Below are 24,889 nucleotides of genomic sequence, written 5' to 3' on the forward strand. Positions count from 1 at the left end.
TTTTATAGATGGAAGCAACATGTTCTGTTTCAGGTAGTCAGGTAAGTCTAAAATTAATCAACAGGAACATGATATAGATTTAAAGAAATGCATATAAGTTAGAAGGTTCTCTAAATCCTTCTAATGTTACATTTGACAAAATTAATGCTCAAAGATACTTTATTACCTATGATGACACAGCAAATGTCTGATGAGTGGTTTACTTTCCTATATGCTTCCTCAGTGGTTTACTTTCTTTGTGCATTAACACAAAGAAACCCTATGCAATGGTCTATTGTTTGGACTGTCCTCTACTCCCAGGAGTTCTAAGACAAGAAATAATTATTCATTCATTGATTACTTCATTTAATAAGTATACATTTACTGTCTATGGAGGACCTACTGTAAAAGGCACAGTAGTCACGTAGGATAGTACAAAATACGCAGAAACGCTTGTACAGCATGGAGGGTGAGTGTGCTTGACAGGAAGGAAAGTGAAAAGTGGGTGAAGGTGGGTGGGGGGTATGGAAAAATTTCCTTAGGCGATACTGGAAAGTTCATTGAGACCAGGGTCAAAAGATATGTGAGCAGGTGGAATGTGAGCAGGGAGGGTAGGGTTAATTTTGAGGTCTTTTGGGGCAAGTGAGAGAGGGAGGTTATGCCTTAGAACAGGAACGTCTGATGTAGTATAACATTGCTGCCTACAGCATGCAAGCAAGAGAAGTAGGACAAAAGGAGACATAACAAGACTTTGAGCTATCATTATGTCTCTGATTAAGCACATTATTTTTTGAGTAATTACTGAAAATGGATCAGAGCATTAACCTGAAGTTTCTCTCTTAGGTTTGAGGTCTACCATAGAGCCCCTGTAATGCCGGTATCCACTCTATATTTCAAGCCTTCTTGACAGTTTTTATGCTCTAAGATAGAAGTTTCATCCATTACTGACTGTGTATGGCCCCCTTCCTTTTCTCATTTCCCTTGACCTCTTTGTATAAGACACTAAGACACCCTATCTGCAGACCTTCAGGGACCTTCCCATATCCTTAGGGAAAGAAATGAGTAAAAGGAATCAGGAAATTGTGCTGAAAGTTCTTTATTAGGCAGAAGCCATACCCTTGAGGGTAGACATTATTTCCCCAAGTTCAGAAAATAGAATCTAGGGAAATATGGTCTTCCGATGGTCACCAAGAAATAGGCCAGGATCTCAATGGTACTTGTGGGCCAAGGCATTAGCCACACCGGCCACCACCTTCTGATAGGCAGACTGAAGCTCCGGAGTGAATTCCTTGCCAAAGTGGCGAGCCAGCACAACCACCAGCACGTTGCCTAGGAGCTGTGTGGGAGAGATAAAAAGCAAGAGCATGGTTAGTAGAGGGACCCAGCTTAGAGTATTTAAGTCTCATCCCAAACTGTGTCCCTAGGGTATAAGCAGAAAGGTAGCTGAAGTGTAGGTGTTACTACTGATGTGAACCCATCCATATCAGCCTGAATTTATATTTAGAAAGGTTTCTCTCTTTCTGCCTTAATCCAGAACGTGTTTTCATTTTTATTCTTTAGGACCATTTCAAGAAGCAATACAACATTTTATCCTCCTTCCTTCAAAAGGAAGAGATAAGAGGAAAATATTAGATAACATTTCTTAAGTGGATAAAAAAAGAGAGTCTTTTTTAAAAATTAGACACTCAAAATAAAGTGTGATTAAAAAAGGAGAAGGCATTGCAAGAGAACAAACGAGCAGAACAAGAATGAATAAGAGGAGGTGATGGTTGTGAGCAAACAGGGTAAAATAAAGTACAATAAACAAAATGGTCCCGAGGAGTCCATAGTGCCGTATCCAGAATACCTCTCTTCCATTCTAAACTGCATCCTGCCATTGAGCCCTCTCCCCATGACACGAGCGTGACCACAAAAAGCAGAAGGAGAACATTGATGGTCCCATAGACTCACCCTGAAGTTCTCAGGATCCACGTGCAGCTTGTCACAGTGCAGCTCACTCAGCGCAGCAAACGTACCCTTGAGGTCGTCGAGATGCTTCAGGCCCTCACCAAAGGAGGCTAGCACCTTCTTGCCATGTTTCTTCACGTTAGGGTTTTTCATAACAGCATCAGCAGTGGACAGGTCCCCAAAAGACTCAAAGAACCTCTGAGTCCAGGGGTAGACAACCAGCAGCCTAAGGGGTGAAAACAGCAAAAGGACAGAGGGAGTCAGCACCTGTCAGAATCTCAGGGGCTTTTTCTGTCCCCACGTGCCCAACTGCCATTCACTCTCCTTAAGCCTGCCTTGTAAGCTGGATACCTACCTGCCCAGGGCCTCACCACCAACTTCCTCCACGTTCACCTTGCCCCATAGGGCAGTGACGGCAGACTTCTCCTCACCAGTCAGATGCACCATGGTGTCTGTTCGTGTAGTTGCTAGTGAACACGGTTGTGTCAGAAGCAAGTGTAAGCAGCCGCTGGCCTCGCTCTTCCTTTTATGCCCAGCCCTGCCTCCTGCCCTCCCTGCTTCTGTGACCAGATTGGCCCAGCCTGGGGTGTGGTTCCACAGGGTGAGGCTTGAATGATGACAGCCATACGTCTCCTTGGCATTCCTGGCACTGACTCTAGGCCTTCAGCCCTCTCTGTGGGTATCTCCATGTCCCACTCATTCCAGCATTACAAATTGCTCCTAAAATCATCATCCTTGGCAAGTTTACTTGTACAATTTTTAGAATCACAATGTAGTAATCTCTTAGAGACTGCCTCTTCTATTTTCTTAGTATACGAATGAAGAATCTGAGGTCCAGAATGTGGAAGGGATTTGCCCACTGTGATTCAACTGAAGACTCTATGGATGGATCATATCCTGTGCCTTCAGAATATGCAAAATTATTACAAGGACAGCATGGCTAAAACCTCTGCCCTAGTTCTAAGGATGTATCTCTTTTCTTCTCTTGATTGGGATTAAATCCTTCTGGTAAGAAAACAAATATTCATTCATTCATTCATCTACTCATTCATTTTTTTCTTAATTTATGACCAAATAAATAATGATAGAAATATGAATCAAGAGGTCCTGTGAGATAGTTCGTCTATTAGAGTTTGGGATGAAACAGAGATCTCTCAGTATAGTAAGAAACACAAATAAGTAAAAAATTGATCACAACTCCAAGGTTTTAGTAACCCTGAGGGAAGCAATGTTTTCAAAGACTAAACAGAGGCATATAACTTGTTTCTTCCTGGACTGACCTGGGAAAGGATCTTGGAGAACAGAGAAGCTTCTCCATGATTTAAAAGGAGGGGTAAAAATGTGGAAAGGCATTCTAACCTTGGCTCAGATTATTTCTTTTCCTCCCCTAGGCCACTAAGAATGCTGTGTTTATAACAATTTCTCTTATTTAAATTCATCACCCATCATTCTATTTTTCTATATATTTTTGTTTGTTCGCTCCTTCTTTTACTAAAATTCATTCCTCTATATGTACATCTTTTCCAATATGCCTTCTCCCTCTTTTTTCTCCATGTAATAAATCCTGTTAACTTCTTAGGCAGGAAAAACTTCTCTATAAGTATAGAGTTCTGCTTCTTACTATTAAAAAATTCAATGAAAAAAGCAAAAGGAGCAAGCACGTCTGAGCTCAGCAGAAGATCTCAAGTGCCCCTATTAGTTATTTTCCCTACTTTTCCTCATCTCTACCTGCTGCATCTTGCCCGCTTCCTGAATTCTAATTTCCTTTCAGTAAGGAAAGGGCCATACAATTTTTACTCACCATGTTTCTCCTACCTTAGAATCTCCTGATTCGGGCAGCTTGATCTCTAGAATCACCTTTCTCTCTCCTTTGTCATCATTGGCAACACATGTTTAACAAAAATCTCTCATCCTTTCAGCTCGAAGGCTCTGAAACTCCAACTAAAATAATTTTTAGGTGAACTAGAAGAAAAGGACGTCTCTATTTCTCATTGTTCCAAAGAAATACATACAATTCCCACTTTCATGTCTCCATTTTCCAAAATATTGTCTCCATCATTGCTAGATAAATAAAGATTCCTCAACCCTTTGACCTGTCCCAAGCTCCATCCAGCGCTTTGAACAAATTCACTCTGATTATTCTCAGACATGTAAGAAAATCTTGGTTCTTGCTTTGCTATCAGGAGGTTAGGGCAGGATTATATGCCCAAAAAAGATTATCAGGGTAAAAAAGATAGAATTTAAACATTTTCCATTTATATTCATTCTTTTCTAAAACCTTGAAGCAAAGAGGATCTTACTATTGTGCTATCCTTGGGAAAAAAATTTTACATGTTGACTTCTGGGGAAAGATGTCTTTCAAATGTTTGAAATGTTAAAAACAAAAACAACCAAAAAAACCAACCCCACATTTGGTTTGACCTTTAGGTTTTGAGTTTCATTTTATTCAATTGAAACCTCTGTTAACTTTATCATTGTTTTACATTTGTACTCTTTTCAAGACCCTATTTCAGACTCCTGATATCAGAGGTCAGGCATATGTACATGAAAGGACCACTTCTGGGGAAGTTTGGACGTATCTTTTCAGGAAACCTGTGTCATGGAAAACTCATGGAACTTACTAAATAATAGTGTAGAATAGGTCTATATTTTCGTGTAAAGAGCCAAATTGTCAAGGCTACAATTTTGCCGTCTTGACTGACAGAAATAGCACCTACTTAAAGAATTCCCCTACCATTTCCTGTTTTCAGAGGTGGTTTCCCTAAATCCTTTTGATTTTAATTTTAATTTAATTCATTTTAATTGAAGTATAGTTGATCTACACTATAATATTAGTTTCAGGTGAACAGCATAGTGATTTATTTAGTACTTTTATAGATTATACTCCATTAAAAGCTATTACAAGATAATGGCTATAACTCCAGTGCTATACAATACATCCTTGTTGCTCATCTGTTTTATACATGGTAGTTTGTACCTCTTAATTCCCTACCCCATCCTGACCCTCCCCTCTCATCTCTTCCCACTGCTAACCAATAGTTTGCTCTCTATATCTGTGAGTCTCTTTTTCTTTATTTACATTAATTTGTTTTGTTTTTCAGATTCCACATAAAAGTGACAACATACAGTATTTGTCTCTCTCTGTCTGACTTATTTAACCAAGCATAATACCCTCCAGATCAATCCATGTTGTTCTTATGGCTGGGTAATATTCTGCTGTATACATATACACCTAAATTCTTCAATTGTGTCTTCTTTCTTTTTTTTTTTTTTAACATCTTTATTGGAGTTGTGTCTTCTTTCTTATGCCTTCCTCTGCCATGGATGGCCTATGAGCCACTCTTTTGTATGGACAACTGTGGCAGCCACCACCATCCAAGCCTCAGGGCAAGAGTTGCTGCTTTGTTTCACTGTTGCTACTTGGTATGATTAAAGAGTGAAACAGGTTTCTCATTCTATTACCATAACCCTGCAGGGACAAGGCTTCAAGTTGTAATAAGGCATAAAAAGCTCAGACATACCAGGCAAATATAAGGAAGAGTGAATAGAGTGATAAATGGTGTATGTTCAGAGCCTCAAGCTCAAATCAAGGTCAGCACTCAAAGGTTCTGGAACACTTCTCAGGCCCACTGACGCCTTCATCATTGTGAGCTAATTTGTAGTCTGTGAAGGGATCACAGCATGTCTGCTCTACTTTGATTCCAGCCGCAGTGAGCACTAAACACACACATGCCTGGCCCCCCGCACACACACACATGCTACAAGTCCCTGAGAGAGAGGGTTTTTTTTCTTTTTCCTTTACTCTAGTCGGTCAAGTTTAACTAATTCCAAATGTTCTATACCAGATGGGCCTAGTCTGAATATAATTAAGAGGATGATTATTAACTTTCTTCAAGAGAATCATGACATTCATCCAGAGATGTGCGGTTTTATCATCTGTTTCAAAAATTACTTTTCAGTGAGAACACTTTTGTACATGCTCTAGTGTTCAATTTTAATTCCCCAAGTAGACCATTTCAGCAAACTAATCTATATTTTTCTGGGTAAAGCAGTTATTATTTACTCCACTCCCAGATATACAATATCTTAGTTACCACAGTTTCGGCATTCTTCCAAAAATAATAAAGTAAAATAAAATATAACAAAATCAATTAAATAAATACAATTAAATAAAACAAAAATGCTCCGTGAAGAGCAGAACTCATAGAAACAGAGGTCATACACACAGAATAGTTTAAGAATAGTATGGTTTAACTCATTTAAAAAGAAAAAAAGTCATATTTCTGTCTATAAAACAATAAATTCAGTATAACCATAACTTTGATAAAGGAATTATATTCTAATTATTACAGAACAGTTAATGTCTCAGTTAGCAACTTCCTTATCAATACTTCCTCTATTGGGCTCAGATTTTCATTCAGAATTAGCTTTGTTTACCTCATAAGTGGGCTATGGTACTCACATATCAAGAGCAAAGGGACAGTCTCTCCCAAGTTAAATCTGGAACTGTACATCTTTAGAGGCAGAATCTTGGCTTCAGTCTGGAAACTGTTTACAAATATAGAAGGCATTAAATCCTAAAGCCAAACCTTCAGGGCCCTTCTCTGAGGCTCAAGAGATGGATAATCTAGAATGTTATGCTGAATTCCCTTGACATTAAAGTAGTTTATTTTAAAATGATGATGGAACATAACGCACAGTATTAGTTACTTCCCTTTCTCTCTCATCACCTTCCTTCTCCCCTCCCCTCCCCTCCCCTCCCTTTCCCTCTCTCTCTGACTCTCTGGCTCTGGCTCTCTCTCCTTGCCTCCTTTTGCTTTCCATCTCTCTTTCTTCCACACACATACCCCATCTTCATGAACACATACTGAACATAGTCTATAAAGCAACATGGTAGCAGAAAATAGAAATAACCGTTGGGTAACTTATCACATAAAATTGAAATTAAATATTAAGGGATTAATTTTACTCCTAGACTTTTATGGAAGCTCCACTTTAACAAGGAATGAAAGCATATAACAAGCTGCCAGAGTCTCCTTCCATCTCTTGACCTCCTCACTCTCGATGGGGAGACACCAACACCTAGTATATAGTAATTGTTTGAGCTGGATCCAAGTCTTATCCCAGTGATGTTCTCTTGAATTCTCCAGTATTGGAGATTTTCAGGCCCAACTTCTTGTCTAGATTCATTGGCCAGTTTCAGAGGTGAAGGAACAAAAGAGAGTGTAGTAAGTCTTTATATAGTTTTTATTTTTTATGACCATTTAGAGGGAAGAATGGTACTTTCTTTCCTCATTTCCAGATCGTGAAAGCCACAGCCTCTCTTACCCTCTTTCTAATCCTTGGAAAATCTCTTTGTCTCCTAAGGTCTGATTCTTATGATGACTTTTCTGTGCTCAAGAGTGTGAAAGGAAACTTCCTAAAATTCTCCTGAGGCTCCTCTGCTTCTGGGATGTAACCAGGTGGTTCTTAAACATACAGTTGGGATATAGAGCGTTCTCAGTGCCTACTGTGTGCAATGACCTGAGAAGAAACAAATAAATACTTAAAAATCTTCTGCCTTCAGTTAATTCACAATATAGTGGTGAAACAGTAAACTGTAATGCATTGTCTATAACCTGGTGGTAAAACAGAATTATTATAAAAACACCTTTTATAGATGGAAGCAACATGTTCTGTTTCAGGTAGTCAGGTAAGTCTAAAATTAATCAACAGGAACATGATATAGATTTAAAGAAATGCATATAAGTTAGAAGGTTCTCTAAATCCTTCTAATGTTACATTTGACAAAATTAATGCTCAAAGATACTTTATTACCTATGATGACACAGCAAATGTCTGATGAGTGGTTTACTTTCCTATATGCTTCCTCAGTGGTTTACTTTCTTTGTGCATTAACACAAAGAAACCCTATGCAATGGTCTATTGTTTGGATTGTCCTCTACTCCCAGGAGTTCTAAGACAAGAAATAATTATTCATTCATTGATTACTTCATTTAATAAGTATACATTTACTGTCTATGGAGGACCTACTGTAAAAGGCACAGTAGTCACGTAGGATAGTACAAAATACGCAGAAACGCTTGTACAGCATGGAGGGTGAGTGTGCTTGACAGGAAGGAAAGTGAAAAGTGGGTGAAGGTGGGTGGGGGGTATGGAAAAATTTCCTTAGGCGATACTGGAAAGTTCATTGAGACCAGGGTCAAAAGATATGTGAGCAGGTGGAATGTGAGCACTGAACTTTAGCTCAAAAGGGAGGGTAGGGTTAATTTTGAGGTCTTTTGGGGCAAGTGAGAGAGGGAGGTTATGCCTTAGAACAGGAACATCTGATGTAGTATAGCATTGCTGCCTACAGCATGCAAGCAAGAGAAGTAGGACAAAAGGAGACATAACAAGACTTTGAGCAACAATTATGTCTCTGATTGAGCACATTATTTTTTGAGTAATTACTGAAAATGGATCAGAGCATTAACCTGAAGTTTCTCTCTTAGGTTTGAGGTCTACCATAGAGCCCCTGTAATGCCGGTATCCACTCTATATTTCAAGCCTTCTTGACAGTTTTTACGCTCTAAGATAGAAGTTTCATCCATTGCTGACTGTGTATGGCCCCCTTCCTTTTCTCATTTCCCTTGACCTCTTTGTATAAGACACAAAGACACCCTATCTGCAGACCTTCAGGGACCTTCCCATATCCTTAGGGAAAGAAATGAGTAAAAGGAATCAGGAAATTGTGCTGAAAGTTCTTTATTAGGCAGAAGCCATACCCTTGAGGGTAGACATTATTTCCCCAAGTTCAGAAAATAGAATCTAGGGGAATATGGTCTTCCGATGGTCACCAAGAAATAGGCCAGGATCTCAATGGTACTTGTGGGCCAAGGCATTAGCCACACCGGCCACCACCTTCTGATAGGCAGACTGAAGCTCCGGGGTGAATTCCTTGCCAAAGTGGCGAGCCAGCACAACCACCAGCACGTTGCCTAGGAGCTGTGTGGGAGAGATAAAAAGCAAGAGCATGGTTAGTAGAGGGACTCAGCTTAGAGTATTTAAGTCTCATCCCAAACTGTGTCCCTAGGGTATAAGCAGAAAGGTAGCTGAAGTGTAGGTGTTACTACTGATGTGAACCCATCCATATCAGCCTGAATTTATATTTAGAAAGGTTTCTCTCTTTCTGCCTTAATCCAGAACGTGTTTTCATTTTTATTCTTTAGGACCATTTCAAGAAGCAATACAACATTTTATCCTCCTTCCTTCAAAAGGAAGAGATAAGAGGAAAATATTAGATAACATTTTTTAAGTGGATAAAAAAAGAAAGTCTTTTTTAAAAATTAGACACTCAGGGCTTCCCTGGTGGTGCAGTGGTTAAGAGTCCGCCTGCCGATGCAGGGGACACGGGTTCGTGCCTCGGTCCGGGAAGATCCCACATGCCGCGAGGCAGCTAGGCCCGTGAGCCATGGCCGCTGAGCCTGCGTGTCTGGAGCCTGTGCTCTGCAACGGGAGAGGCCACAACAGTGAGAGGCCCGCATATCGCAAAAAAAAAAAAAAAATTAGACAATCAAAATAAAGTGTGATTAAAAAAGGAGAAGGCATTGCAAGAGGACAAACAGAGGAGAACAAGAATGAATAAGAGGAGGTGATGGTTGTGAGCAAACAGGGTAAAATAAACTAAAATAAACAAAATGGTCCCAAGGAGTCCATAGTGCCATAACCAGAATACCTCTCTTCCATTCTAAACTGCATCCTGCCATTGAGCCCTCTCCCCATGACACGAGCTTGACCACAAAAAGAAGAAGGAGAACACTGATGGTCCCATAGACTCACCCTGAAGTTCTCAGGATCCACGTGCAGCTTGTCACAGTGCAGCTCACTCAGCGCAGCAAACGTACCCTTGAGGTCGTCAAGATGCTTCAGGCCCTCACCAAAGGAGGCTAGCACCTTTTGGCCATGTTTCTTCACGTTAGGGTTTTTCATAACAGCATCAGCAGTGGACAGGTCCCCAAAGGACTCAAAGAACCTCTGAGTCCAGGGGTAGACAACCAGCAGCCTAAGGGGTGAAAACAGCAAAAGGACAGAGGGAGTCAGCACCTGTCAGAATCTCAGGGGCTTTTTCTGTCCCCACGTGCCCAGCTGCCATTCACTCTCCTTAAGCCTGCCTTGTAAGCTGGATACCTACCTGCCCAGGGCCTCACCACCAACTTCCTCCACGTTCACCTTGCCCCATAGGGCAGTGACGGCAGACTTCTCCTCACCAGTCAGATGCACCATGGTGTCTGTTCGTGTAGTTGCTAGTGAACACGGTTGTGTCAGAAGCAACTGTAAGCAGCCGCTAGCCCTGCTCTTCCTTTTAAACCCCACCCAGCTTCCTGCCCTCCCCGCTTCTGAGAGCAGATTGGCCCAGGGCACAACACAAGTTCATTGGTTTGGGGGAATGTGAGATGCACTCTTGTTCCTCAGTTCCCTTCATCTGTGATTGTCTGGTCCAGTGTGTCGGGACTCAGAAACCCTGCTCTCCCTGTACTTACCTCCCAGCTTCATTTCCTTCATCAGTAGCTTCTACAAATATACTGCCAGTCTCATTTATGCATAAATGTTTTAGTCAACATTGTGGAATGTATCTTACAGTTTAACCCATCCAACTCTTTCAATTCATACATAAGAAAACTGAAACCTAGAAAGCAAAAATTTTATGAAGTTGACTCTATATGGAGCTTCACTTTGTCTCTAGATATGTTTATAAGTGGTTGGAGTGGATAAATATTTTGCCATAGATTTAACTTTCTTTCTCCTTTGTATAATACTTTGGGTCACAAAATTCTTTCCTTTCCCATCCCTTCATTGAAATAAATGTCCATTAAGTGTAAGAAAAGTAATAAATATTGTCTCTCTACCACCTACTGAAATAGGTTTGGGGAGCATGCATTATAATGGAACAATTTAATGAGAAATAAAGAAAAAGATGTGATACCTATTGCATAAGTACTTAAATATATGATGTGAATAAAGAGAGAATGCAAAGGAATTGCAAACAAGATTTATCTTATTCAGCCTGTTAAAGTCTAACAGGGTTTCTGGGAAAACGCCAAGTGCAGAAATTTCCACAGCTGGGTCCTCAAGAAAAAAGTGGAGTTGGACCCAGGAATGAAGATTCAAAGCGAATTTCACTCTTTTCTCAATTGAAAATAATACTACAATGGTATACAAATATATACCCACCAGCATAGCTGGAAAGAAGGAAGGAAGGAAGGAAAGAAGGAAGGAAGGAGGGAGGGAGGAAGGAGGGAGGGAGGGAGGCACAAAGGAAGGAGGGAAGAACGGAGGGAATGGAAGGAGTAAGAGAAGGGAAAATAATGGAATGAGAGGGAAGGAGGAGGGAAAAGAATATAAAGAAGAGGAGAGATGGACAATTCCAAAATTTCACAAGGCTGTAGATAAAGAAAAGTTTTTATACTTTGCTAACGATAGTGTAAAACAGTATAATTGCTTTTGAGAATATTTGGTGGTGTCTACTGAAGCAGAATATATGCAGCACCTATGACCTGGCAATTATACTTTTAGATATACAGAGATGCTTGCTTGTGTGCATCCAAAGGCATGTATAGGAATGCTTGTAACATCAATATGCCTCAGAATCTCAATTCAGTAGCAACTTAATTGTTCCTCATTTAGTGGAATAGATAAATTATACTATGGTAAAAGAATGAAATATTATACAACAATGAAAAGAATCTGTATCACATGCTGTAATACAGATTAATTGTACAACATAATGTTGATTAAAAATTACCAGGGATAATAATTCAAATTATATGATTTATATATAGAAAGATGGACAGTGTGACTGTAATTCAGATGACCAGGGGGGAATGTTATATGATAGGAAGTTGCTATGAACGATCTTTACACTATGTTACAGTTTCTTTTTCTTTAACCTGAAAGTCAAATAAAACTTGAAAAATTCAAGGACTGGAGCGGCACGATTTGATTTGTATTATTTTGGCTTCAGTGGACATGGGGGTAAAATAAATGAGAGACAAATAGGATGATGTTGTATTAGGGAGGGAAGTAAAAACATCTCTATTTTCAGGCTTGAGCAATTGATGATGGGATAGTCATTAAGAAGGGGAACACAAAAAGAAGCGTCAGTTAGCAGGAGTAAATTAGGAAAAGATCAAGAGTTCAGTCTTGGACATACTGTATTTGTTGTACTTTTGAGCAATCCAAAATGGGATATTAAGCAAATAGTTAGATATCTAGTTCTGAAGCTCAGAAATAATGCAATCAGCTCAAGAATATACAATGAAACAGGGTACAGGGCTTCCCTGCTGGCGCAGTGGTTCAGAGTCCGCCTGCCAATGCCAATGTTCGTGCCCTGGTCCGGGAAGATCCCACATGCCGCGGAGCGGCTGGGTCCGTGAGCCATGGCCGCTGAACCTGCGCATCCGGAGCCTGTGCTCCGCAACGGGAGAGGCCACAACAGTGAGAGGCCCACGTACCGCAAAAAAAAAAAGCAGGGCACAGAGGAACAGATCATAATGCATTATATAAACCACTACCACTACCTTTTCAAAAATGACAGACAATGCACTTTACAAATATCTCCTTGAAACATTGGAATGTATTTGTGGGGTAGGGATAATTATCCCATTTACAAACAAGGAAATTAATTCTGAAAAATGTTAACTAAATGTTTCAAGCCAATGGGGCAATAATTTGACATTGTCTGTTAATCCAAAAGCCGTGGCTTTTCACTGCCAGGGACTTCAGTACAGAAATTTGAAGTGATTTTTACACAGGTGGCTATGCCCATTGCCAGCTCTAAGTAAGAGACATCTAGGTTTTTTTTTCTTCTGTCAATAGATTTCCTCTTTGCATTCACTAGACAGGGAACCTGGCTATCCTCCATGACTTCTCCACTCTCTATTTCGCTATGCTTCAAGTCCTGCAGCATCTTTGCCCCAGTGGTCCTTTATTTGATTTTTTTCTTAGTACCACTGCTTCTGTCAAGTTTAGTCTTTTACCTATCACTTCATTATACTCACAGCAAACTCCTACGCCCAGATTCAGGGTAGATTCTGCCTTGTCAAGTCTATGCCCACACATGGATCAATTTCCCTAAAATACCCTATTGATTATGTCACTCTGGTGTGCAAGAAACCTCACTGGTAATTTTGTTTGCAACAATAGCTTCTTTTCCTTCTTTTTCTGGTCTCTCTAGCAGATTCTCTAATTTTATAAAACCCCACTGCTTTTAATGGGCCAGTTTCTCCTCTGTCAATTAGACCTCGCATGCTGATTCTTGAATTTGTCATTTTCCCTCATAAATGGCCTTTATCTCTACCAATAGAATTAGAAATGTGTTTCAGGTCAAGAGCTACCAGGTGATGACAGATTCAAACCAAAGCTTCCAGTTCATATGCTTTAGGGATGTTGCCTTCATTAGTACCATTGAAGATGCTAGGAAAAAGTTGAGAGCAGAGTCCTTAACAGGGTCTCTAAAAAGTATCATCTTCACTGCATTATAGCTGCTAAAAATATGTTTCTTATATTAAATAGAACTGAGCTATAGTCCAAAAAGAACTCTATTCTGAGTTTATACAAATAACAGCCTATACAGGTCCCCTACTTTGTGTCCTAACAACTCACTATCAATAATCATTTTGCATCTCTCAAGAGTAATTCCATTTCCTTCCTTTTTCTAAAGACCTTGTCCAACTCAAGAGTCTAGTTTCCCTTCGTAGGAGTAATTACCCTTTGAAGCCACTCTAATCCTGTAGAATCTTATAAGGGTCCCTTCTCTATCATCCCCAAACTCTCAATCTCCAATATTCTCATTACAATAGGAGTGCTTTCTTTTAGCTGAATCAACTTATAAAAGATAAAGACAGAGAGAAAATACAAGGATATTCCTTACAGAGCATGACTTTTATTTTATTTGTATTATATAGGAGTTAAGTCTGGAGGCAGGGCTCTCTCCCTCCACCTTCAGGAGATGGACTGTTGGGACCCAGGGCCCTCAGGTAGGCACCAACATAGATGGCCAGGCAACTACTGGTACTTGTTGGCCAGAGCATTAGCCACAGCTTCTGTCAGCTTCTGCCAGGGAACCTGGGTCTTTTGGGTAAATTCCTCACTGAAGTGGGTTGCAAGACAATCAATATCATGTTGCTTAGAAGCTGGGAATAAAAAGAAGATAGTGCATAGTGAACAGAAGGTCTCAAGCTGCCCCTACAGCAAATAGATATAACATCCATTTCCTTCTTGATAAAAGGTTGAGCAACTTTCATTGTCATGCTCCCACAAAAGTGCATCATTATACGCTTGACATTGGCTTCAGTGACTCCCAGTCCTGAACCCCCAATGTGTTCTATCCTTCTCTCATTTTCCCTGCCAACTTCTGACCCCAGAGCATTGCTATGGATTGCTTCTTTCTTTTTTTAAAAGTAGGATTATAGTGCTGGGGCTTGATACGCGTAGTCTAAGTCTTCAGATATTGCATACATTCAAATTGTTTGGACACCCATTTGACAAAGAATCCAGTGCTTCGTATACAAGAGCATTTCATCATTGCTGGAGTTGAGAGGAGGAGGGGCAAACCATGAAAAAGTCGCTCTTACTTTGCCCTGCTTACTCCTGGTTCAAAGCTAAAGAACCATGCAGAAATGTGTTCATCGATTTTTATAGAAAATTTCAGTTATCAAAGGCAAGGTGTTCTTCTCCCTGGCTCAATTTGTATTCTCCAGGCCAAACTATTTAGCTCACTTTTGTCCAGTGCTCTTCACGACATTTATTTTTAAGAAATATCAGATGGCCAGTGGCCTCCACTGGTCATAGCATAATTAATTACTCTACTTGGTCTTACCTTTGACCTTAGGAACAACCTAACTACCAAAATCAAGCTTTTTCCTGAAATATTACCTCCAAAAAATACCTCTATACGGTAAGACTTAAGAACCTGTGTTCCCTACTGTAACCACAGAACAGATACCTGGATGAAAGAACAAAGCACAAGCATGCCCAGAACTCACCCTGAAGTTCTCAGAATCCACATGCAGCTTGTCAAAGTGCAGCTCACTTAGATGTGCAAAGGTGCCCTTGAGGTCGTCCATGTGTTTAATGGCATTTCCAAAGGAGGTCAGCACCTTCCTGCCACAGGCCTTGACCTTAGGGTTGCCCATTATCGCAGACTCAGAGTATAAGTTAGCAAAACTGTAAAAGAACCTCTGGGTCCATGGGTAGACAGCCAGGAACCTATGGGATGGTCATAGTCACAGAGCAGATGGGAAGTCAGAGTATGTAAGAAACCTGACCAATCCATCTTTCTGGAAAAATCTCTGCCTTTCTGCCCCCTGTCCTACCTGTGTCCAGTGCTTACCTTCCCAAGCTCTCACCTCCAGCCACCTCTACATTCATCTTGGCCCACAGGCTAGCAACAACATCTTTCTCCTCAGCAGTAAAACGCACCATGGTGTCTGGGAGCTTACTGGTGATCACTAATGGGCCAGAAGCAAGTCTGTGCTGCTGCTTCTCTGCATGGCCTTTTATTCCTCATCTCTTGTCCCCAGGCCCTTACTTCTCCCAATAAAATGAGACTATTTTTCAAAGGTGGGTTGTCACCACCAGGGATGGGCCTTGGGCAAGGGAGGGTCAGCTAGATGGACATTTGTGTCTCTGATAATGTTGTTTGGCTCTATCAGGGGGATTCTGCTGTCCTCTCTCCTACCATCTACCATGCAATTCATATCTCAAGCTCCCTGCCACCATCCCTGAATTGACCATAAGGCATAAACAGAATTAGGAAGAGTAACAATTAGAACTCTGTTCAGCATTGTATCAGGTGTTTACAAGACATTGTTCTGCTCTTCAGCCAGGGTATAGAAGAAGTCACAGCTCTTCTTGGTTACCAGTGCTTCTAAAGCTTATATGGGGCTCATAATTTTATAGTTCTTGTAACCAAGAAAAAAGACCTCAATCCAGAATCTGTTTAGAAATAAGATAGGTAAGAACTGGGTAATTTAGAGAAAAATTGAGCACCACCCCATTGTTGTTGAGTTCTACCAATAATATATGCACTTGCCTGAATAATTTTTTTCACTCTGATTATATGGACAAGTGTCTCTGGCCAATACATATATCTATGCATTTGTATCAGAGAATACACAACTGGCTGTTGGGGAAATAGGTGTTCCTGTGTTCAGTGAAGAGAGTATTAGAATTCTCTTTGGCAATGGCTATAGAATAATTGAGTTGTCTCTTGTGTGCTGAATCCACACTCTCTGGCTGTGTGTAATGTTTCTTCATATCTAATCAGGCAGAGGCAATCTTCACTGACAGTACTCCACACACCACTGCCACTGTGATCTAAGGTACTTTGGTCTCACGCATCCAAATAAGCACTTACAGGACTAGAAAAGGCACACTTGTAGTGGGAGAGGGAATGGTTCATTTTGTTTCTTATTTCAGAATTTGTTTTCCTACATTTTGACCTCCAGAAAGCTGGTTTGTTTGTTTCTCCCTGAGATCAATCTTATAAATATATATACATATAATAATAATAAAAAAATAATCTCCATGTGTATTTACAGAGGTACTCTAAAATTTAAAGACTTCAACTCGATATATTCAGTATATTATAGATGAATTTCTACTACTAGAAAATAAATCCTTTCTGTCTATTTGATATAGCAAGAGGCTTTTATCTATTCAGCTTGGAAAAGACTTAAATGTAAAATGTGGATAAGAATTGCTAAGTTTCTGGAAGCTGGTTTACCATGACAGACATGATTATCTGTGAGCTCTCCATCCCAAGCTATGTTAATGTGAGCACTTTGGTACAGAGATATGAAGAAAAGAGTTTGAATTAATGCTAAAAGAATTTGCTTCAAGATAAGAGGTCAATGAAATAAAATAAAGAAGAGGGACCTATGACTACAGCTAGGAATCCCAGTCACACTCAGGTGTGGGTTTGGCCTGCTGGGGTGGATCCAGGTACTTGCTGTTTGGTGGTCCTGACCCCCATCTTCAGCAGAGTATGTGCACCCTGCAAGCCCCCAGACTCAGGGGCATCTGCAACTCTGAGTGTCGTGGAATAACCACCCATCTTTCCAGGAAACCAGGCAACAGTTCTAGAAGTTACCTCTAACTCCTGTTTTTCTCTCACACTTTTTAGATAATCACTCTCTCTGAGCAGTTTATAATGATCTCTCTTCATAAATGCTGTAGCCAATCTGCACACATTTCTCTCCTGATAACAGCAATCAATTTAACATTCCTAGGCAGCTTTCATCACTTTAACCAGACAGTTCTTTAGTAAATCCCACAAACAGTTCTTTGGAGTTGACTTTAAAAACAGTTATCCCTTGCTCTGATGTCCAACCCCTCGCATCCCTAGTCTATCCTCACAAGGTCTGTGACAAACCAGACACCAAAAACAATGGGAACTATGAACCTGCAGACTGCAAAAAGGAGACCCAAAACACAGTAAAATAAGCAAAATGAGAAGATAGAAAAACACACAGCAGATGACGGAGCAAGATAAAAACCCACCAGACCTAACAAATGAAGAGGAAATAGGCAGTCTACCTGAAAAAGAATTCAGAATAATGATAGGAAAGATGATCCAAACTCTTGGAAATAGAAGAGACCAAATGCAAGAAACATTTAACAAGGACCTGGAAGAACTAAAGATGAAACAAGCAATGATGAACAACACAATAAATGAAATTAAAAATACTCTAGATGGGATCAATAGCAGAATAACTGAGGCAGAAGAACGGATAAGTGACCTGGAAGATAAAGTAGTGGAAATAACTATTGCAGAGCAGAATAAAGAAAAAAGAATGAAAAGAACTTAGGACAGTCTCAGAGACCTCTGGGACAACATTAAATGCACCAACATTCGAATTATAGGGGTTCCAGAAGAAGAAGAGAAAAAGAAAAGGACTGAGAAAATATTTGAAGAGATTATAGTTGAAAACTTCCCTAATATGTGAAAGGAAATAGTTAATCAAGTCCAGGAAGCACAGAGAGTCCCATACAGGATAAATCCAAGGAGAAATACGCCAAAACACATATTAATCAAACTGTCAAAAATTAAATACAAAGAAAACATATTAAAAGCAGCAAGGCAAAACCAACAAATAACACCCAAGGGAATCCCCATAAGGTTAACAGCTGATCTTTCAGCAGAAACTCTGAAAGCCAGAAGGGACTGGCAGGACATATTTAAAGTGATGAAGGAGAAAAACCTACAACCAAGATTACTCTACCCAGCAAGGATCTCATTCAGATTTGATGGAGAAATTAAAAACTTTACAGACAAGCAAAAGCTGAGAGAGTTCAGCACCACTAAACCAGCTTTACAACAAATGCTAAAGGAACTTCCCTAGGCAAGAAACATAAGAGAAGGAAAAGACCTACAATAATGAACCAAAAACAAGTAAGAAAATGGGAATAGGAACATACATATCGATAATTACTTTAAATGTAAATGGATTAAATGCTCCCACCAAAAGACACAGATTGGCTGAATGGATACAAAAACAAGACCCATATATATGCGGTCTACAAGAGACCCACTTCAGACCTAGAGACACATACAGACTGAAAGTAAGGGGATGGAAAAAGATATTCCATGCAAATGGAAACCAAAAGAAAGCTGGAGTAGCAATTCTCATATCAGACAAAATAGATTTTAAAATAAAGACTATTAGAAGAGACAAAGAAGTACACTACATATGATCAAGGGGTTGATCCAAGAAGAAGATATAACAATTGTTAATATTTATGCACCCAACATAGGAGCACCTCAATACATAAGGCAAATGCTAACAGCCATAAAAGGGGAAATCTACAGTAACACATTCATAGTAGGGGACTTTAACACCCCACTTTCACCAATGGACAGATCATCCAAAATTAAAATAAATAAGGAAACACAAGCTTTAAATAATACATTAAACAAGATGGACTTAATTAATACTTATAGGACACTCCATCCAAAAACAACAGAATACACATTTTTCTCAAGTGCTCATGGAATATTCTCCAGGATAGATCATATCTTGGGTCACAAATCAAGCCTTGGTTAATTTAAGAAAATTGAAATTGTATCAAGTATCTTTTCCGACCACAATGTTATGAGACTAGATATCAACTATAGGAAAAGATCTGTAAAAAATACAAACACATGGTGGCTAAACAATACACTACTTAATAACCAAGGGATCACTGAAGAAATCAAAGAGGAAATCAAAAAATACCTAGAAACAAATGACAATGGGGACACGACGACCCAAAAGCTATGGGATGCAGCAAAAGCAGTTCTAAGAGGGAAGTTTATAGCAATGCAATCCTACCTTAAGAAACAGGAAACATCTCGAATAAACAACCTAACCTTGCACCTAAATCAATTAGAGAAAGAAGAACAAAAAAACCCCAAAGTTAGCAGAAGGAAAGAAATCATAAAGATCAGATCAGAAATAAATGAAAAAGAAATGAAGGAAACGATAGCAAAGATCAATAAAACTAAAAGCTGGTTCTTTGAGAAGATAAACAAAATTGATAAACCATTAGCCAGACTCATCGAGAAAAAAAGGGAGAAGACTCAAATCTATAGAATTAGAAATGAAAACGGAGAAGTAACAACTGACACTGCAGAAATACAAAAGATCATGAGAGATTACTACAAGCAACTCTATGCCAATAAAATGTACAACCTGGAAGAAATGGACAAATTCTTAGAAATGCACAACCTGCCAAGACTGAATCAGGAAGAAATAGAAAATATGAACAGACCAATCACAAGCACTGAAATTGAAACTGTGATTAAAAATCTTCCAACAAACAAAAGCCCAGGACCAGATGGCTTCACAGGCGAATTCTATCAAACATTTAGAGAAGAGCTAACACCTATCCTTCTCAAACTCTTCCAAAATATAGCAGAGGGAGGAACATTCCCAAACTCATTCTACGAGGCCACCATCACCTTGATACCAAAACCAGGCAAGGATGTCACAAAGAAAGAAAACTACAGACCAATATCACTGATGAACATAGATGCAAAAATCCTCAACAAAATACTAGCAAACAGAATCCAACAGCACATTTAAAGGATCATCCACCATGATCAAGTAGGGTTTATTCCAGGAATGCAAGGATGCTTCAATATATGCAAATCAATCAACGTGATACACTATATTAAAAAACTGAAGGAGAAAAACCATATGATCATATCAATTGATGCAGAGAAAGCTTTTGACAAAATTCAACACCCATTTATGATAAAAACCCTCCAGAAAGTAGGCATAGAGGGAACTTTCTTCAACCTAATAAAGGTAATATATGACAAACCCACAGCCAACATCGTCCTCAAATGTGAAAAACTGAAAGCATTTTCCACTAAGATCAGGAACAAGACAAGGTTGCCCACGCTCACCTCTCTTATTCAACATAGTTTTGGAAGTTTTAACCACAGCAATCAGAGAAGAAAAGGAAATAAAAGGAATACAAATTGGAAAAGAAGAAGTAAAGCTGTCACTGTTTGCAGATGACATGATACTCTACATAGAGAATCCTAAAGATGCTACCAGAAAACTACTGGAGCTAATCAATGAATTTGGTAAAGTAGCAGGATACAAAATTAATGCACAGAAATCTCTGGCATTCCTATATACTAATGACGAAAAATCTGAAAGTGAAATCAAGAAAACACTCCCATTTACCATTGCAACAAAAAGAATAAAACATCTAGGAATAAATCTACCTATGGAGACAAAAGACCTGTATGCAGAAAATTATAAGACACTGATGAAAGAAATTAAAGACGATACAAATAGATGGAGAGATATACCATGTTCTTGGATTGGAAGAATCAACATTGTGAAAATGACTATACTACCCAAAGCAATCTACAGATGCAATGCAATCCCTATCAAACTACCAATGGAATTTTTCACAGAACCTAGAACAAAAAATTTCACAATTTGTATGGAAACACAAAAGACCCCGAATAGCAAAAGCAATCTTGAGAACAAAAAACGGAGCTGGAGGAATCAGGCTCCCTGACTTCAGACTATACTACAAAGGTACAGTAATCAAGACAGTATGGTACTGGCACAAAAACAGAAATATAGATCAATGGAACAGGATAGAAAGCCCAGAGATAAACACACGCACATATGTTCAGCTTATCTTTGATAAAGGAGGCAGGAAAGTACAGTGGAGAAAGGACAGCCTCTTCAACAAGTGGTGCTGGGAAAACTGGACAGCTACATATAAAAGTATGAGATTAGATCACTCCCTAACACCATACACAAAAATAAGCTCAAAATGGATTAAAGACCTAAATGTAAGGTGAGAAACTATCAAACTCTTAGAGGAAAACATAGGCAGAACACTCTATGACATAAATCACAGCAAGATCCTTTTTGACCCACCTCCTAGAGAAATGGAAATGAAAACAAAAATAAACAAATGGGACCTAATGAAACTTCAAAGCTTTTTGCACAGCAAAGGAAACCATAAACAAGACAAAAAGACAACCCTCATAATGGGAGAAAATATTTGCATATGAAGCAACTGACAAAGGATTAATCTCCAAAATTTATAAGCAGCTCATGCAGCTCAATAACAAAAAAACAAACAACCCAATCCAAAAATGGGCAGAAGACCTAAACAGACATTTCTCCAAAGAAGATATGCAGACTGTCAACAAACACATGAAGGAATGTTCAACATCATTAATCATTAGAGAAATGCAAATCAAAACTACAATGAGATATCATCTCACACCAGTCAGAATGGCCATCATCAAAAAATATAGAAACAATAAATGCTGGAGAGGGTGTGGAGAAAAGGGAACCCTCTTGCAGTGCTGGTGGGAATGTGAATTGGTACAGCCACTATGGAGAACAGTATGGAGGTTCCTTTAAAAACTACAAATAGAACTACCATATGACCAAGCAATCCCACTACTGGGCATATACCCTGAGAAAACCATAATTCAAAAAGAGTCATATATCAAAATGTTCATTGCAGCTCTATTTACAATAGCCAGGAGATGGAAACAACCTAAGTGTCCATAACTGGATGAATGGATAAAGAAGATGTGGCATATATATACAATGGAATATTACTCAGCCATAAAAAGAAACGAAATTCAGCTATTTGTAATGAGGTGGATAGACCTTGAGTCTGTCATACAGAGTGAAGTAAGTCAGAAAGAGAAATACAAATACCATATCCTAACACATATATATGGAAGTTAAGGAAAAAAATGTCATGAAGAACCTAGGGGTAAGACAGGAATAAAGACACAGACCTACTAGAGAATGGACTTGAGGATATGGGGAGGGGGAAGGGTAAGCTGTGACAAAGTGAGAGAGAGGCATGGACATATGTACACTATCAAATGTAAAATAGCTAGTGGGAAGCAGCCGCATAGCACAGGGAGATCAGCTCGGTGCTTTTTGACCTCCTGGAGGGGTGGGATAGGGAGGGTGGGAGGGAGGGAGATGCAAGAGGGAAGAGATATGGGAACATATGTATATGTACAACTGATTCACTTTGTTATAAAGCAGAAACTAACACACCATTGTAAAGCAATTATACTCCAATAAAGATGTAAAAAAATATAAAAATAAAATTTAAAAAAAGAGTAAATGATGGAGAAGATACAATATTAATTTTTGATCACTGAACAGAATGTACTTTATTAAAGAGAAGCCGGGCTCTCAAGGCCAAACTCCAGTCCCCACGTGTAGAAGGAAGGCATTGGGGACAAAAATGGTGAACTGAAAGGAGAACTCAGTGGTACTTGTGGGCCAGAGCAGTGGCAACACCAGCCACCAGCTTCTGCCAAGCAGCCTGCAACTCAGGGGTGAATTCTCTGCCAAAGTGCGAAGCCAGAATAATCACCAACACATTGCCCAGGAGCTGTTAGGTGAGAGACAAAATGACAATTAGATATGTTGAGTAGAACTTTCCTAAAAGAGTTGCAGAAAATAATGGCTTAATACCTACACCCACTCCTAACTCCACATCGTAAACTGCTCCATGGTTTGTATCTGTGCAATAAACTCTGATAAGCTAGTTCTTAAATTTTATTTAAATTCTATGAGCCCTCCATTCAACATTCTGTCTACCTATATCCCCTCACTCTCTCCCATTTCACCATTTTTATTTGCCTCTTTCCCTCCCTCTCACATTTACCAATTGTCTAATCTTTGTCATCATAGGATTTCAGGGCTGCATAGGTTCTTAGAGTGAGTTTAGTAAAGTCTCCAACCAATGCAGGAATAAGCTTCCACTTAGTCCCAATATTGATGGGTAATTTAATATATTTAGAGAATTGATTGATATTTCTTTGAGACAATCTGCCTAAAAATTATTCTCCCAAATATCTTCCTAAACTTCAATCATCAGGAGCCACATAAAATAAGACATTTCTCTTTCCTTGAGACAGGTTTTCATCTACCAAAACCCAGATTCCATTCCTCCTTGAACAAGTCTGTTATTCTCTGATATTCTCTAGGGTAAACAAATCCAGTTCTAACAAAAGTTCCCGAAAACTTTTAAGCAAACTCAGGCTTAAAAGGGCTAGTAGCCCTTTAGTGTCACTAGTCCTGAACCGAGGTGCTCTTGGTACGTCCACTGGAATTCTGCCCTCTTAACACCAACTTTGATCTATGATTTCTGAGATCTTTGCTAGTCTTTGCAACCAAAGACTCAACTTCCATTATTATTCCAAAGTAAAAAGCATAAAAACAACACATGACCATTTCCTGAACTCACCCTGAAGTTCTCAGGATCCACGTGCAGCTTGTCACAGTGCAGCTCACTCAGCTTAGCAAAGGCACCCTTGAGGTTGTCCATGTTCTTAACAGCATCTCCAAAGGATGTCAACACCTTCTTGCCATGGGCCTTGACCCTGGGGTTTCCCATTATGGCAGAGGGAGAGGACAGGTTGCCAAAGTTGTCAAAGAACCTCTGGGTCCAGGGGTAGACAACCAGGAGCCTATGAGATGAGACCATAACAGATGAAAAATCAGTGACTCGAAAAGTTTGAAGAATTTCCTGGTCAATTTACCAGGCTCATATTCACCATCCTCCCCCATGAAGTCCAGTTGCTACCTGCCCAGAGCCTCGCCTCCAGCCTCTTCCACATTCACTCTGCCCCACAGGCCAGTGATAGCAGCCTTCTCCTCAGCAGTAAAATGCACCATGATATCAGGTCTTGAAGCTTACTGGTGATCACAGAAGTGTCAGAAGCAAGTCTGTGCTGCTGCTGGAAGGTGTGGCCTTTTATTCTTTACTGCTGAACTTCTGGCCCTTTGTTCCCCCTAATCCTTTAAAGTCATTGGTCAAGGCTGAGCTGTGTCCCTCAGGGGTGGAGTCAGGTCAGGAAATGGTCAGCAAGGAAGATGTATATTGAGTCTGTGATAATGTGTTGGTTCCTGAAACATCCTTCTTTTGTTGGCTCCTCCTCCATCCTCAAAACAATTTTTCATTCATTCTCTCTTTTCACCCTCTTCTCTCCCCATGTCATCCCCCATGATGACATCCATCTCTCCCACTCTCCTTATCCCAGAAAGACCCATAGAATGCAGCTAAGCCCAAGATAGAGTTCCAGTCAAATCAGGTTTAATATTTGGGTTAAGGATGGTGAGATGGTGACAGGGACAAAAACACAGTCAAGAAAAAAAAATACAATTGTTGACACAGAACCTCAGCCAGTTCTAGCTCTCTTGAGGAGTGGATTATAGCCAAGCTCTGGATTTTAGTTTTCTAAGGGAGACAAAACACATACATGGTTACTTTAGGAAGCTGAATGGAAATGCAAGGGATCTACAATAGAACTAAGACCTCAATCCCAAAGTAACATAACCAAAGATTATTTCATAGAGAGAACAGGTAGAATAAGCTTACATCCTGTGCTTCCAGGGAACTCTCTCTCTGTCCATTTCTCTAT

The 24,889-nt window shown here is 39.7% G+C and overlaps 4 protein-coding genes across 4 annotated transcripts; all 4 read right to left on the bottom strand.

Moving 5' to 3' along the window:
• Positions 1–1,059: 1,059 nt before the first annotated feature.
• On the bottom strand, positions 1,060–2,412 carry LOC309825698 (hemoglobin subunit beta-like). The gene is made up of 3 exons (XM_082659332.1): positions 2,282–2,412; positions 1,930–2,152; positions 1,060–1,315 (listed from the first exon to the last, which is right to left on the bottom strand). Exons 1-3 carry the CDS (start codon positions 2,371–2,373, stop codon positions 1,187–1,189), a joined length of 444 nt encoding a protein of 147 aa, XP_082515458.1. The 5' UTR covers positions 2,374–2,412; the 3' UTR covers positions 1,060–1,186.
• Positions 2,413–8,654: 6,242 nt separating this feature from the next.
• LOC309825699 (hemoglobin subunit beta) lies at positions 8,655–10,251 on the bottom strand. The gene is made up of 3 exons (XM_082659333.1): positions 10,097–10,251; positions 9,745–9,967; positions 8,655–8,910 (listed from the first exon to the last, which is right to left on the bottom strand). The coding sequence occupies exons 1-3, from the start codon at positions 10,186–10,188 to the stop codon at positions 8,782–8,784; spliced, it is 444 nt and encodes a 147-aa protein (XP_082515459.1). The 5' UTR covers positions 10,189–10,251; the 3' UTR covers positions 8,655–8,781.
• Positions 10,252–13,968: 3,717 nt separating this feature from the next.
• On the bottom strand, positions 13,969–15,387 carry LOC309826104 (hemoglobin subunit epsilon-4-like; the record flags this gene model as incomplete). The annotated part of the gene is given in 4 exon segments (XM_082660085.1): positions 13,969–14,072; positions 14,075–14,096; positions 14,949–15,171; positions 15,296–15,387. Coding segments are annotated over 4 exon segments (441 nt in total).
• Positions 15,388–22,654: 7,267 nt separating this feature from the next.
• Positions 22,655–24,147, bottom strand: LOC309825700 (hemoglobin subunit epsilon-1). Its single transcript, XM_082659334.1, has 3 exons — positions 24,052–24,147; positions 23,713–23,935; positions 22,655–22,854 (listed from the first exon to the last, which is right to left on the bottom strand). The coding sequence occupies exons 1-3, from the start codon at positions 24,141–24,143 to the stop codon at positions 22,726–22,728; spliced, it is 444 nt and encodes a 147-aa protein (XP_082515460.1). The 5' UTR covers positions 24,144–24,147; the 3' UTR covers positions 22,655–22,725.
• Positions 24,148–24,889: the final 742 nt, after the last annotated feature.

Source organism: Grampus griseus (assembly GCF_964374135.1).
Source record: "Grampus griseus genome assembly, chromosome: 8".
Lineage (NCBI taxonomy): Eukaryota > Metazoa > Chordata > Mammalia > Artiodactyla > Delphinidae > Grampus > Grampus griseus.

Coding starts and splice junctions, on each gene's coding strand:
- LOC309825698 (XM_082659332.1), bottom strand. CDS start 2,373: ATGGTGCATCTGACTGGTGAGGAGAAGTCTGCCGTCACTGCCCTATGG. Junction 2,153..2,281: donor GGTGGTGAGGCCCTGGGCAG/GTAGGTATCCAG, acceptor TTCACCCCTTAG/GCTGCTGGTTGTCTACCCCT. Junction 1,316..1,929: donor TGGATCCTGAGAACTTCAGG/GTGAGTCTATGG, acceptor TCTCCCACACAG/CTCCTAGGCAACGTGCTGGT.
- LOC309825699 (XM_082659333.1), bottom strand. CDS start 10,188: ATGGTGCATCTGACTGGTGAGGAGAAGTCTGCCGTCACTGCCCTATGG. Junction 9,968..10,096: donor GGTGGTGAGGCCCTGGGCAG/GTAGGTATCCAG, acceptor TTCACCCCTTAG/GCTGCTGGTTGTCTACCCCT. Junction 8,911..9,744: donor TGGATCCTGAGAACTTCAGG/GTGAGTCTATGG, acceptor TCTCCCACACAG/CTCCTAGGCAACGTGCTGGT.
- LOC309825700 (XM_082659334.1), bottom strand. CDS start 24,143: ATGGTGCATTTTACTGCTGAGGAGAAGGCTGCTATCACTGGCCTGTGG. Junction 23,936..24,051: donor GGAGGCGAGGCTCTGGGCAG/GTAGCAACTGGA, acceptor CTCATCTCATAG/GCTCCTGGTTGTCTACCCCT. Junction 22,855..23,712: donor TGGATCCTGAGAACTTCAGG/GTGAGTTCAGGA, acceptor CTCACCTAACAG/CTCCTGGGCAATGTGTTGGT.